Raw genomic sequence first — 14,619 nt, forward strand, 5'->3', positions numbered from 1 at the left:
AACATATTTTCGGTGACTTTGTTACACTGAGGAAACAGCACCTGTTAGGAAACCTTATTAGTTGGCAACCATCCTGACCAAATTGTTCTCCGACAGTCGAAAAACACCCATTTAATGCTTTACTGGAGGTATGATACTTATTGTTCTGTTAAATGTATGTTCCTCTCTGCCACGGACCACGGGGAGTAGTACGTAAAAATAAATAAATAAATACACAATGGTGCGGCAAAGACGGGGAACATCCTGCGTATTGTTCGCTTACCTTCCTTCATGTGCGTAAAATTACTATAGGACGACATTCACCAATGAGAGTGATTGGAAAAATCAATGTGAGAAGTATTTTCCGCTCCTTAATTTAGTGGAATGCTTTTCGTTCGCTGACAAAGCAGCTGAGGAAGATGAAGTTGCTGCTATTTTAATGATTTACACCAGCATATGAAGAGGTGTTGCATTTCATGCAATTCCCATTTTTAGTGCAAAATGGGTTAACACCATCTGTAACCCAAAGCATTTTGTGTCGCATGGAACTCAGATGAGCTGACAATGTTCACAAACTGCGACTGACAGTTCGGCAGTCACAACTATCATTATAATAAATAATTTTTGATGTTGCCTCTTTGCCTTTCTTGTCTGCTTTGGACTGCTACATTTGCCAAAACTTACTGAGGTTTTAAAACAATTTTAGGCGTCCAGCAGCAGCCATTTTCAAGCTCCAAGCATCAACAATCAGGATCTGCGGCAGTTGTTTTCATGCTCAGACTTTTGTATCACTTGTCTTCGAGGATGATTTTGAATATTTTTTCAATGAGTGAGTAGGCATATCATGCTCTTCTGCTAATGTAGGTTGATCATTGCCAGTAAGTCGAATTTCAAAGACAGTTTGAATATTCAAGATTGCAACTGTGACCTTTTCGACAATCGCTTTCCGTAATTATGTAAGAAAAGCACACAGCAAGTCATCACAGCTGCACATCAGGCTTAATTTATGTTAACTAGCACCTGCAAGACTCTATTTAGGTAATTTCTTAGAAAAACACATATCACTGATTGGGAACTCTACAATCAAAGCTATTTGTGTTGTCGTGTTGGGGCACAAAATTTGCTCATCCACTGAACAAGGCAACATGCAATGTCCAACACAAGTTGCTGGCACTTCAGTTGCCAAAGCTGTCACACTGAAGCAGCATCATGTCCATCATCCATGTTGTGCTGATATTCCAGCAATGCGACAGGACTATAAAAAAACAGAGCGAATGAACGACAAGTTCACCGACTGTTGGTGGAAATGCTGTGTTGATGTTTTCACTGTTTCCTCAATGTGAAAGGACCTCTACTGCATCAGCCTGTTCATTGAAACCCAAGGAGCACACTTACCTGGTTCATGCCAGCATTTGTAAAGAGGAGTGTGGGATCATCATGAGGGATCACGGATGACGATCTCACGTGAAGATGGTCATACTTCTGGACAAAAAAGTCTATAAACTGCTGCCGGATTTCTGCAGCTGTAGTCATGATAGCAGAACCTCCTGTAGAACATTAAAACAAAGGAGTTACCAACATCAGTTGTTATATTAAGGCAAAAGGCTTACTTGTACCATTACGCAAAAAAGCGGCGGCGTTGCGCCCGAAAGATGATCACACCAATACGTCATCAAGCACGGGCCTCAGAAATAAATCACAAAGAAAAGCACAGCAACACAGATGCTTCATCACAGAAGCCTTCGTGAAGCCAATGGGGTTAGCCGCGCCTGCGCAGTGGGGGAGCGTGATGTCACCAACAAAGCACCGTGTGAAAAAGGAAAACCTGGCACGCCGCTTATAGGAATGCGCTACACGTAGGAATGCTTTTGCATTCCTACACATAAGCAGTCTTAAGTGTCTCTTCCGAATTTTTGTCTTCACAGCATGTTTAATAAGAGTATGCACTACTAAATAATTACTGATGTGTAATAAGAGTATGCATTACTCATTGCATACCGATTTTCAGTGACTTGAGCGAGTTTTATAACTATGGCACCACCATACCCAAAATAAGTCAGGACTGTCAACCTTATTAAGCTACTTCGAAGAGCAAAAATCATATCCCAACCTTTTGTCACATCAACAGGAATTTGATATAACTGAAAAAAAGAAAAAAAAAAAGCCCAATAAATGAAGAAAATTGAAGTTACGATTTCGTTCAACGGAAGAGCCAAACAAACAGAGACGAAGAAGTAGACAAAGACGTGGTGCATTAACAACTGAAGATTTATTTAGAAAAAAACATATACTATTAGTACTGCCTAACTGGCTGCTTGCACAGAAAGGAAAATTCTTTCTGTCAGATGTAGTGATGGCACACAGACACGCGTGCTCTCCTTGCTGTCTAACGCAAAGTGCCTTAAAAATTTCTTGGGCGGCTTTGTATGCACCAGTGGCCTACCAACTTGCTTTTGAGTGGGGAGGCAAACCGGATCCCCCCCCCTAAGGCCGGGGGGCGGTGCCCTTAGTATCCCTTGGGCACCACCGGCCAGTGTTTGCCCTGCCCAGTGGCGGCCGTCTTGGGGGGGGGCAAGCGCTTCCCTTGCCCCCCCCGGTTGGTACGCCCATGGTATGCGCGATTTCTGCTAATTGTTCAACCCAAATCCGGGTCGCATGGGCACCTATTGTAGTGTACTGCTTGATTGCCCGACGGAGAGTATCTTAATGACCATGCATGTTCTCTTGCCCTCTCGTTAATACATCTACCCCTCTGCCCGACATACGATTTTCCACAACTGATGGGAATGTTGTACACCCTAGAGACGGCACAATCTACAAACTGCTTTGTGTGCTTCTTGTAGCCACGCCTTGGCATCTTCCGTTTCTTCATTTATTTTTGAACACATGGGGCAGAAGACACTACCAGCACCTTGAAGTGTGAAGCCACCTATTTTAAATTGTGGGACAGATTATGAATGTAAGGGATTACCACTGGTTTCGTTTTGGTTCTAGCTGGAGTCATTGTGTCCTCTCTTTTTTTTTTCAGCGTTGTAACAAAGGTATTCACTACTTCCCCCAAAAAACAATCGAGATATCCTCCGTGTTTGAGACGGTTCACCTGCCCCAAAAAGCTCTCTTCAGCAAGATGATGGCAAGACTTTGCCAGCGAGGCTCTCATTAGGCACGAAACTATACCCCTTTTTACAGTTTAGGATGATCGTTGACATCTTTGTCTGCTTCTATGTCCTCGTTCGTTCGGCACTTCCGTCCAATGATATACCAACTAGCCCATCTTTCAATCTTAATTATGATTCTGGCTGCAAAAGTGCAAAGGGCGATACGGCCATAGAGCAGGGGTCTTAAACACGCAGCCCGCGACTCTTTGGTATGCGGCCCACAAGCATCCTGCGGCTGCTAGCCCCCCTTCCCAAGAGTAACTGTATACGTTCTGCTTGTGGAGCAGAGTACCGTGATGGCACTCCCAGGGCGGCCATGTTGGATCAAAGGCCGCACTGCGGGAGGCGACTGTCGCTTGTGCAAAAGCCCCGGATGCACAGATGGCGTGGCTGTGAGGTGGCGTGCAGAGCGGAGAAGATATAGTGTGACGACGTGCCGCGCGTGCGCTGTCGTCTCGTCATTTGTCTCCTGTTTCTCTGTATGCTTTCGGTAGAATGTAGTAGCCGACGAAACCACCGTCCTTTTGCAAGCCATAGCTATGCATTGTTGTCTGACCCAAAGTGCCCAGATCCAACACTCGGGTATCACTCCGCGAGCACTGCAGACGCAAGCTAAGTGATAGTCTTCTGTTTCGTCGTCTTCCTAGACTTCGAAAATGTTTTAAAACATTGCTCACATTATAAAACAATGTGAGTATACTGTATCCAGTGGCTAGACATAATGTTGAATGGTCAAGGAACCTTCCAGTTTGTTCTATTTTAGTGTAAGATGCATATTTCGCAAACACAAAGCGAGAAAAATGATCCGCCCGAAACGCGCCGCCTGCAAGGTCGCTTTCCCCCACGAAAGTCTGATCCAGCTCGGTGATTGTGACCACTTCTCCGCCAATACGGAGTTGATGGCGAAAGGAAAAGGAATGTGACACTCTGGCTCTGCAAGCAGAGCCTATACAGTTACTCTACCGTTCCCAAGCCTCGAGCGCCACATGCGCCGTAAATAATAGTTTTATATTGTCGGTTCATTTCCACTCGAAAAGGATCTCAGGATCTCTGCTCTGTTCATGCATTTTGCACTATTCAGTGTTTTTGGACCAAGTACTGCTTCATCTAAATATTTGCTTCTCAGCCCTTTATTGCGTAACTCAACCGGAATGGTAGTACTACTCCTGGGGTAAACAAGTGCGAGCTCTTTACTCGAGGACCTCGCACAGCAGGAGCAACGGCCAAAGATAAAGCTATGAGCCCGGGCTAGTTTTAAGTTGGACAACTTTACTGAATGCGTGCATCAGTTTGAATCGTGGGTGTGGAGATGTAACCGGGCCCAACCTTAAGCATCTCCTCGCAGTTACTAGTAGTGGACATCCGGCCCGTATGCGACGACAGAGATGACAAGCGACGACCGCACTGTGGACAACGACGCGCGTGCTCGATAGCCGTCAAAACCGGTTCCCGAAGGGCCAGCTCGCAGGGAACCCGTCTTACACGCGTCAAGTTTTCTTCCGTAGCTTCACAGGCGACGTAATGGTCCGGATGGGTACCGATCTGCGTGTACAAGTTTTACACGCGGGCCTACGAAAACAACGCGATCATTGCGTCAGGCGGGGGAAAAGCAGCTTGTAGCCGATTAAAAGAAAACACAACTCGCCACGGACGTTCTTGCCCATTTTAGTATGCCATGCGACTGAAGAAAAAAAAGCCCCCAAGCTCCTCAACTACATCAATTAGTAAAATTTCAAGACATAACCGCTGATGGGGAGATCGTAGTAAACCTTCAAATGAAACGAAACGCTAAACTAGCAGCCTACGCTTCCATACGCTTACAAAGAAGCAGGGCAGAAATCAGTCGGGAGGTACGTACATTTAAAAACTTTTCTCACCTCTCAATCTGCAAGACTCAGTCAGACGGACAGTGGTAACCACGTAAAAGTGACGGGTGCGGGCGCAGTACAACCGACAGATTTACGCACCTCGTGCGCCGGCTCACGCTCGTAGTTCTTCGACGCCTGGAAAGCACTCGGCACTCTGCTGATGCAAAGCGGGATCAATCAATGAACCAACGCAAGAAAAAAAAAGTGGAAGAGTTGGATTGGATTCAACGGCGCCATGTGCGGCAAGCGGCTACATAGCCGATTGGCTTCCGCCAAGCCGGTATATAGTACTTAAATTTAGAAGAAGAAAAATACATATTTCACAATAAAAATAATTTATATAATTTATACCACAATAATATTTAATATTGAAATGTTGTCACAATTCCATCAAGTTTCGCTCTAATTTTGCGAGCTCGAGCTGCTATTGGCGTAACCCTGTTTCGGTTGTTTCGGCGGTTTCGGTCGTTCCGGTCGCGGCAAGTTCAACTCGTATTGAGCCAGCGCAAGGATGCATGTCTGAACAAGTCGGCGCGTCCCTGGCGCGTCCCCACCTCCCCACTCCGAGTAGTCGAAGTGGTCGAAGGCCGATGTGGATTGCAGGTGGTTGCGTGTCCGTCGTGGTTGCACTGGCTGAACCTTCGTAGCACTCGTGGCTCTCGGTAGCTGCTGGTGACGCATTACTGGTGACTCAAGATGACGCATCACTGGCATCACACCGTCCAATCGGCCGAAAGCAACGACGTCGAGCTGGCCGAGTTACCGTGGGCGCCTGAGGACGTAATACAAGTGGCACAAGTTCCAGAAACGCTCTCACTTCCAGCTGACTTCCAGCAATGTAATTGGGAGTGGTCAGACTGGAACGCGCTGACTCCGGCAGTTCCTCGCAGCCAGGCGATGGCCACCGCGTCAGCGAGCCCCAACACGTCCAGCGTCAACGAGTCTGTGGCCGACTGGGCGGGGGACTTTGGCTTCAGGGTCGTCTTCGTCAAGCCTGAGGGGGTGAGAAACAGCACGTCCTGGACGTACTCCAACGCCAAGCGGAAGCTGTACACGAACATGAACGAGTTTTGCTCCGTGCACTTCATAACGGAGCGAGCCCCACCACGCGGCTCGGTCGTCTGCGTGGTGGGCGTCTTTCTGGACTCCGAGTTTAGGCGACACAACGTGGAGCGCTGCACCGCGCACGCACGACTCGAAGACGGCTCCAACCAGCTGCCAAGCGGTAAACATCCGTTCCCGTGCTTCTGGATCCGCTGCGACCACCCGCGAACCCGGTACTGTCTGGACGAGGCCAACGGGGGCCGCCAATGCCTGTGCCTGCCCTTCGAGGCACCGGAGGCCGCCAGCAACGACCCCTTCACCTATCACCTGGCCTTCATGTGCCGCAACAGCTGCCCTGGGAGTCCGGGTCGGAAAGCCACCGAGGTCGTCTTCATCCTCCAGTCACCCGAGGGGCGCGACATTGCGCGCAGGGTGATCGAAGTGAAGGTCTGTGCCTGCCCTTGTCGCGACCGCAGGCACGACGAACAGGCGGCAGCCCCGAGTCACAGTTCGGGCTCGGACAGCGGTAACGAAGGACCCTTCTTACTCACCGTTCGTCGGGAGCACTACGCGTTACTACGACTCGTTCACGAGAGCCTGGAGTTCACTCATTCCTGTCGGCGTCAGCCGCATGAGAGCCCCGAAAACTGACATCTTGATGTGTTGCTCAAGGTCTGTCTAGAGTTATACAAGGAGCCAGCATGCACTGAAGCACCCACCCGACGTTTTTATTTTTTATCTTTTTATGTGTTGGTTAGCATTGTTCTGGTGGCTTGTTCACACACTTGTAACCGAGAACGACCGAGACAGACAAGACCTGTTTTTAAGCCTCTTGCGACCTCTTGGGACCAGCTCCGCAGCAGCACACCCAGTCCTAAGACGTCGCAAGGGGCTTAAAAACCAGTCTTGTCTCTCTCCGTCCTACTCGGTAGCAAGTGTGTGAATGGTGCAGCCGTGTCCTAAGCTGACACTGCCGTGTCAGCTTAGGAGTGAATGGAGATTGGTTCTCGGCAAGTATTTTAATGACGTGACATGCTTGAGTGTTCACCTAGTAGCTAGAGACCTGCACGGGCCGGAATCTCTAGATTCCCCACTCCACTCGAAATCCAGCTGACCGCCCAGTAAAGACGCTACTCGGGCCCTGCCCGGCCCATGCAGTGCTTTACTAGTAGCTGCCAAAGTCACCCAATCATTTTCCTTTGCCTGTCTGCTTTGTTGCACAAAACAGTAAAATCATGTTTCTATTTTACTACGCGTTTAGGACGAATGTTTTCGATTGTGGCTATTACATTCCTACGTGGACTCTTTAGAAGGTGGAAAATTCCCTGGGGCATGCATCTATGCTGCAGTTTTGTTAATTGAAAACATCCTGCTCTGTCCAGTTCTTACAAGTCCAGTCATAGATTGTTCTTGCTTAAAAGTGTTCAACCACTACTGCTATTGGCATGCTTGGGTGTTAGGTTTTGGGAAAAGTGAATGCACTATTTTTATATGAATAATTAGGGACCCAGAGTTGCAATGAATTTTTGTTATACTACATATTTATGTACAATGTACTGCCATCTATATAGTTTTTTGTTTTTTTTTAAGCTTTACAGGTTTGCTTTAAAAATAGTTGTGAAAGCTACACTTGTGTGGTTTGTGCAGGTGAGTTAAACGGCCAGGGGGACATAGAGTAGGGGGCTAATCATAATGATAAGTTGGCTAACTAAGTAAAGTTCGTTAATTAACTTATTAATTAATGAAAATAGTCATATGGTTCCAATTGAAAACTTGCGGAGCGTCGTCCAAAACCCCTAAATCAGTAATTTTCAGAAAGACTGAGCGCGCGAGAAGCGTAGTAGTGCACTACAGTTACCACTCGTGGAGCAGGTACAAGGCTAGTGGTAAGGCGCCCGCACAATTTTTCTGTCTTACGAGAGCCCCAGCCTTGTACCTGCTCCATGAGTGGCAACTTTAGCGCCCTACTGCACTTCTCACGCGCTCAATCTTTCTAAAAATTACTGATTTAGGGGTTTTGGACGACGCTCAGCAAGTTTCCAATTGGAACTATAACTATTTTCACTAATTACAAAGTTAATTAACAAATTTTACTTAATTAGCCAACTGATTGTTACTGTTAACCCCATATACTATATCCCTCTGGCTGTATAACTCACTTGCACAAACTGCATAAATGTAGCTTTCACAGCTTTTTTTAAATAAATCTGTAAAGCTTAAAAAAAAAACAAAAAAACACCCCCTGTATGTTCTGTTTTTCCAGACTTTCCATTAATAAATGTATCCATTTGCAAGGTTCACATAGTCGTGATATGCCACACGTCTGATATAGCTTGGTATAGCAGCTGCAATGTTATACCAAGTGCTGAGAATTTGAATGTAAAAATATTTGCAATTTATATGGCCAGCAAAGATCTGGCATGTTTGAAGATAACGTAATAAGGCAGGCAAGCTGGTTAAAGTTAAACATTTCTAAAACCCAAAACGGAGGCTACAAACACAAGACTTCTCAAACACGGCTACGAAATTTTCTTCAGGACACTTTTATACCTGTAATCTCTACACCACCCTCCACTTGCACACGGCCCAATCGTTCGCTACAGTTTATATAAGACTACAAAAGATAGTCAAAGGACCACGCCATCTACATAATGGCCTAGGTCACTTCCATCCACTAACAAAACATCCCCAACACATTTTTCTTTTTTTTTAACGATTGCAAGCATTTGGGATGTTTCGTCGGTGGATGGAAGTGACACCACCCTCCACTCGTACACGACCCAATAGTTCACCACAGTTTACACACGATTACAAAAGATGATGAAAAGGTCCACAAGAAACAAAGGACCTCGCCCTCTACACAATGGCCAAGGTCAGTTCCATCCACCGACAAAACATCCCAAATGCTTGCAATCGTAAAAAAAAAAAAAGTGTTGGGGATGTTTTGTTGGTGAATGGAAGTGACTTAGGCCATCTTTTGTAGTCGTCTATAAACTAGCGAACGATTCGGCCGTGTACAAATGGAGGGTGGTGTGGAGGTGATGGGCATAAAAGAAGTGTCCTGAAGAAAGTTTAGTAGCTGTGTTTGAGACGTCTTGTGTTTGTCCCATTTTTGTAGCTTCAGTCTTGGGTTTTAGGAATGCTTATCTGGCATGTCTAGGATAAAGACTGAGCATGAATTTACACGGCACTGCAACAAGTCTCGGTCATATTGCAGGCACTTCAGTCTCTTGGAAACACCCAGACTGAAAACTGAGACAATTCTTATTCTGTGGTACAGCATTGCAGGTTTTCACTAATCTATTTTATCTGAACGTTTGTCAGCGTTTCGGAGGTGATGTGGCCATCCTTGCCGAGCACAACCCAAGGACAGCCCTTGTAGGTAGCCCTCCTCTCTCCATCGGTCTTCAAGTCTGGTGCGACTTGCTCGAATATCTTCTTCTTTGGGTTTAGCTGAGCGTCTGGAGCACCCGGGAATTCCACACAGGTGACCCTGTCCCCAGGCACAGCATCTTGGGGCGGCTTCAAGATCTCCACCCTGTCAGGCGTGCTTGCACACATCACCATGGCTTCAGAAGTAACGCCGCGCATCTTGGCGGGCTTCAGGTTGCACATGAGCACGGCCATGCGGTTCTGCATCTGCTCAAGTGGTACGAACCTGACCAAACCCGAGACAACGGTTCTTGGTTTTTCTTCACCCACATCAACCTGCTCCACATAAAGTGCGTCTGCGTCTGGATGTTTGTGGGCAGTCAGGATGCGACCAACGCGAAGATCTAGACGGCTGACATCCACCGGCTTCGAGTCATCCGCGTCGTCTGCTTTCTTTTTGGGTTCCGGTTTCTCCTTTTTAGATGGCGGTGGCTTCGACTCTGACTTTGGTGCGTTGGCTCGTTTTTTAGCTTGGTCGCCGGCTCCAGCTTCCGGTTGTTGAGAAACCGGCGTTTGATCACTAATTTTATCAGCTTCAGGCTTACTTGGGGCAGTATACGAGGTCGATACTTGCTCTGCTCCGTTGCAGATTTCAGCGGCGACGAGCCGGTCCTTCCAGACCTGAACTTCACGGTGAAGGGCTTCGTTTTCATGCCGCAGACGAGCGCACTCGGATTGGGTATACTGCTCGATTCTAGCAGCACGTAGCGACTCCACTTGAGTGACTAGTGTGGCGATCAGTGCGTCCGCTTGCTTGGCTCTGGCAATTATACGTGCGAGAACGGGCTCCACAGCCATTGCACCAAAATTATCGTTACCGCAGCGACCAACAAAGAGGTTAACGGGAGACCGCAATGCACGTTAACACGTGGTTGACACCACAGTTTATCATACACAGTTTGCCCACTGTAGAATAAGCCTGTGGTAATCGCAAACCACGTGATCGAGGGCCTTGTGTGAATAAAAGTACATTTTAGAACTAAACTCATTACATATTACTCACACAATATACATTATATTGATAACCTAATAACTAAAAAAGAGCGAAAGTTCCTCAAACAATTATTTAAACACGTAAAAGCGCCCTCTCACCACGGATGGGGTAACTAACCACATTTTATGCTTCGTTTTTCTTGTTTTGGTTTTCAAGATGGCGGCCCCCATGGCATTTCGTGTACCCGGTTCTCGCGTCCGCTTCAGAGCCGTCTCTGGTCCGCTTGCGTTGCGCTTTCGCTTTATTGTGACGTGCGCACCACTGGACGACAATCACAGGTAATTTATTCACACAAGAGTTATTTCAAGCAGGCAAATGTTTATTTTCGCTCTACATAGTACAATTTATAAGAAAATGTTACAAACAGCACATGCAATGATGCGGTTGCTGACGGGTATTATCGAACATACACGGTAGTACAAACAAATTGAATGTTAGCCTTCAAGCTATGTGCATAAAAAACGATAAACCTAGGACCAACAAACATAGTCTAAACACGTAGAAGTAAAGTCGCGGTAAAGGTATTTCAAAACAGCTATTCATAAACCATGCAAAAGAAAAAACTGCACAGACGCGACAGTTTTACATAACGAGTGCGATTACAAACCAGTTGCTTTAACAGTAACTGCAAACTAATGTGGTAAATAAAGCTGTGCTTAGAAGTGCATTTGACCTGCCCGTCCTTTCCCCCCAAGATGAATGTTCAACACACCTGGGGCTATGTTCGACGACAAATGTTTCGTTTCTCCTAAAAAGAGACGGAAGTGATGGAAGTGAAGATATTGCCTCTGATTGGTTAGAGGCTCAAATTATGAAAGTTCCCTCTTTCGTCATTTGAGCCTCTGACCAATCAGACGCGATATGGTCACTTCCATCACTTCCCTTACTTCTTAGGAGAAACAAGACATATGTCGAACATTGCCGCCCTGGTCAGTTTTCTATGAGATATGTTGGATTTAGCCAGTCAATTTCTTCAGCACAATGTTTAGCTGTTAGGTTCAATGACAGCGCGCCTTTACAACTCTCCGTCACCTGATCTGCCTAACGGGGCTACTGGCCCTTCAACAAAAATATCACCTATCATCGACAAACCGTAAGCACCTAGAATGCCACTTTCTGACTGCAGCGTCACCATTGAACATTGTCGTCCATGAAGCAACCTCCTGGCTGAGCATTCTTCACTCATCGCCCTCGCCAACAACCTCACCTAATCTCGTTATTGCTGATCACTGGTGAAGCACACCCGCCGGCAATATGAAAGTGAACACCTTACCTGGATTCTTGCCCATTTCACGGCTCTCTAAAGCTATATTAACTCTCAACGTCTCAAATAGTATTTGGCTTGGGGTCTAAACTTTGCGTTCTAGCCCTCTTCTCGAAAAGAGCTTGTTCCAAAAGTTGCAGGAGCGTCAAAAACAAGAAGAGGGCTGTTCACCTTCATATCGCTCACGGGTGTACCTTCAAACTCCTGCTCACGTCCCACCTGCCCCTGCTGTTTCCTGTCTGTCGACAATGCCGCCACTCTCCAATGCGACGTTTATGATTTGTGGTTCCACCAGAAATGTGAAGATGTATCTCTCGCTTTGTATAGACGCCTCTCCTCATTATCAACCGAGTGGCTCTGTGCGGCGTGCCAGCTCGCACCCCTGGCTGATGACCTCTTTCCATCCCCTAAGCAGCACGGAGCCCCTATGTACCCCACCATCATCGCCAACTCTACCAAGTAGTTCTCCGACCTGCCTCCGGCGCGCGACATCGGCAGCGTTCACCGTTCGCATGACAACTCCGCGTTTGGCATAGTTGTCGTGTGAAAAGTGCGCGATCGGAGTCTACAGACTCCAATCCTCCAATCCCGTTTGGTTTTCCAACGTTTGCTTCCTAAAAAACAACCTTCCTGAGTTTAAAGCGCTGAAGTAATCTTTCCCGAATACAATATTCGCTGTGTGCGAGACATGGCTGGACGCCTGTCTTCGGTGGGTAATTAATGGGGAATTAATCAATCTCGCACAATTCTCTTTATTCCAGCAAGACTGTCCCTCCTTGGGGCGAAGGACTCCGTCCTCGCTATGCCATAACACCTGCCCTGCTAACGTTTTGACCCCCCAACCCCTCCGGGTCTAGAAGCCATCTTTGTCGAGGTATTTTGTAAACATGGAAAGCTTCTTTTGGTGTCTACCTACTGCCCGCCCACCCTCCCTCCATGAACAATCGTACGCCCTCCTCGAAAAGAGCCTACAGTGCGTCGACCCCAGCAAGTTCTCTGCACTGTTCATCTGATCCACTTGATGACATGCTGTAAGACGTATTGGAAACTGCTGGCCTCACCTAACTTCATGACACCTCATTCTACATTTTTCAAAACAGCAATGCTACATTCCTCGACCACATCCGCACCAATAATCCCACCTTATCCTACCGCTGCACAGTGAAATCCAGCTTACCAGGCAGTGATCGCAGTGCTCTCCTCACCAATATTCATTGCTCTAAGCGAGGTCATCAAGCCAAGAAATTCCAGCAGTTCTAAAACACTGATTTCCCTCATCTCAATTAGGTCATCCACCTCGCTCCCTGGTTCATCGTGTTTGATCACCCATCGGCTGACGAGGCCGACAACCCCTCACTCAACATATCAGCAATTCAGCACAAAAGTGTTCACCCTAAAGGCCCGTTCACAGTCTTGCGACCTCTTAAACCTGGGTTCCTTAAAACTTCTTAAACCAGAAAACACACTGGCGCCATCTATTGGGAAGTAATGTAAACTCGGCGGTCCGGTATATTTTTTTTTTATTTCTCGCGCATTATCCTTTCTTTCTTGGCTCGGAAAACTTTTGTCAATGTTATAAACGAGCCTTTCTATGGGTATTACGCACATTTGACTTCGGAAATCCCGCAAAACCTTCGCTCTTGTGAAATGCAGTTCCAGGGTCACCGCATAGATGGCGCCGCAATGCCAGTGTGTTCCCTCATTCTAAAAACATTTAAGAAGTTTTAAGAGATCTCGTCTCTCTCAGTCGTGCTCGGTCGCAAGAGTGTGAACAGGCCTTAAGGATCAACAGGAGGCTCGGCAGCCTTCCATGGATGACAAAGGAGATTGCAGTCTTAATCAGACATAAACACCGACTATTCAAAAAAGTGCCTCTAAATCCCACTAATCTTAACCAAGCCCACCAGGCACGTACCGAAGTCAAGCATCTCATCCATATCTCCCATAACGATTACCTACCAACTAAGAGCAAAATCAACCTGCCAGCCCAAACTCTTGGGCATGTTTTCACTATAAAAAAAAATGTTCCACGCGCCGGTCTTCACACATCACGGCAGGCCCTATTCTAATCTTGACGACATAGCAGAGCTCTTCTCTTACCACTTTTCTCAGGCTGTAGCATTACTTGACCCTACCGCACCTAACCTTTGTCCCACCCAACCCACAACTCAGCCAATCAAGGCCACACCAGCAATCACGCTCTCTTCCATAGTCATTCTTCAAAGTGAAACCTACGAAGCCCTCGCCTGTGTCAACTCCTCTCAACGCCCTGGACCAGACAGCTTCCACCCTGCATTGCATAAATCCTGTGCTGGCCGTATCTCCCCCGTCCTCACTCGCCTCTTCAACGATTTTCTCTCCCACAGCTCTGTTCCTAAATCCTGGAAAGTTGAGTCAGTAACGCCTCTCAAAAAGGGACACACGGTGCCCCCCCAAGTCTAACATCCACCTGTGACGGAGTGTATTACCGACTCATTCGGTGCTGTGCGTGTGGGCACGTGTGTGTGTGTGTGTGTGTCCCACCGTGGCGTTCGCGCCAGATTACAAAGAATCCTCGCCTCGCGGCCAGGGGAAGAAAAGAGGACAAAGAAGAGGGACAGCAAAAAAGGGCGGTTTAGCCATCGCAAGCCTTCGGACGGAGAACGTCGTAGCAGTTGTCTGTGTCGCGAACTCAAGCGGAGTTTAGATAAAGTTATATGTGCCGGAACTAGTCCTGGGTACTGTCTCTCCTCAACGTCGGGCCCCGACGTTGAGGAGAGACAGTACCCAGCACTAGTTCCGGCACATATAACTTTATCTAAACTCAGCTTGAGTTCGCGTAACAGACAACTGCTACGATGTTCTCCGTCCGAAGGCTTGCGATGGCTAAACCAAACAATG

General features: G+C 47.2%; 3 protein-coding genes across 5 annotated transcripts in view; 1 reads left to right on the forward strand and 2 right to left on the reverse strand.

Moving 5' to 3' along the window:
• Positions 1 to 5,206, reverse strand: part of LOC120835953 (alanine--tRNA ligase, cytoplasmic) — a 33,897-nt gene extending 28,691 nt beyond the window's left edge. The window contains exons 1-2 of one of the 3 annotated variants that reach the window (XM_040218419.3): positions 5,105 to 5,206; positions 1,375 to 1,526 (exon numbers count right to left, since the gene is read on the reverse strand). In XM_040218419.3, the coding sequence (XP_040074353.2) occupies positions 1,375 to 1,512 (138 nt within the window). In that variant the 5' untranslated portion in view covers positions 1,513 to 1,526; positions 5,105 to 5,206. Of the gene's footprint in view, positions 1 to 1,374; positions 1,527 to 4,995 lie in introns of all 3 variants that reach the window. The other 2 variants (XM_040218418.3, XM_040218417.3) reach the window with 2 other exon arrangements.
• Positions 5,207 to 5,371: 165 nt separating this feature from the next.
• LOC8050479 (cellular tumor antigen p53) lies at positions 5,372 to 8,349 on the forward strand. Its single transcript, XM_002433714.5, has one exon. The coding sequence runs from the start codon at positions 5,702 to 5,704 to the stop codon at positions 6,698 to 6,700; it is 999 nt and encodes a 332-aa protein (XP_002433759.1). The 5' UTR covers positions 5,372 to 5,701; the 3' UTR covers positions 6,701 to 8,349.
• Positions 8,350 to 9,295: 946 nt separating this feature from the next.
• LOC8050480 (aminoacyl tRNA synthase complex-interacting multifunctional protein 1) lies at positions 9,296 to 10,367 on the reverse strand. Its single transcript, XM_002433715.4, has one exon. The coding sequence runs from the start codon at positions 10,277 to 10,279 to the stop codon at positions 9,350 to 9,352; it is 930 nt and encodes a 309-aa protein (XP_002433760.3). The 5' UTR covers positions 10,280 to 10,367; the 3' UTR covers positions 9,296 to 9,349.
• Positions 10,368 to 14,619: the final 4,252 nt, after the last annotated feature.

This window comes from Ixodes scapularis, unplaced genomic scaffold, assembly GCF_016920785.2.
Source record: "Ixodes scapularis isolate PalLabHiFi unplaced genomic scaffold, ASM1692078v2 PGA_scaffold9__187_contigs__length_104089568, whole genome shotgun sequence".
NCBI classification, from domain to species: Eukaryota; Metazoa; Arthropoda; class Arachnida; order Ixodida; family Ixodidae; genus Ixodes; species Ixodes scapularis.

Bases quoted from the DNA above. Each gene is read 5' to 3' on its own strand.
- LOC8050479 (XM_002433714.5), top strand. From the start codon at position 5,702: ATGACGCATCACTGGCATCACACCGTCCAATCGGCCGAAAGCAACGAC.
- LOC8050480 (XM_002433715.4), bottom strand. From the start codon at position 10,279: ATGGCTGTGGAGCCCGTTCTCGCACGTATAATTGCCAGAGCCAAGCAA.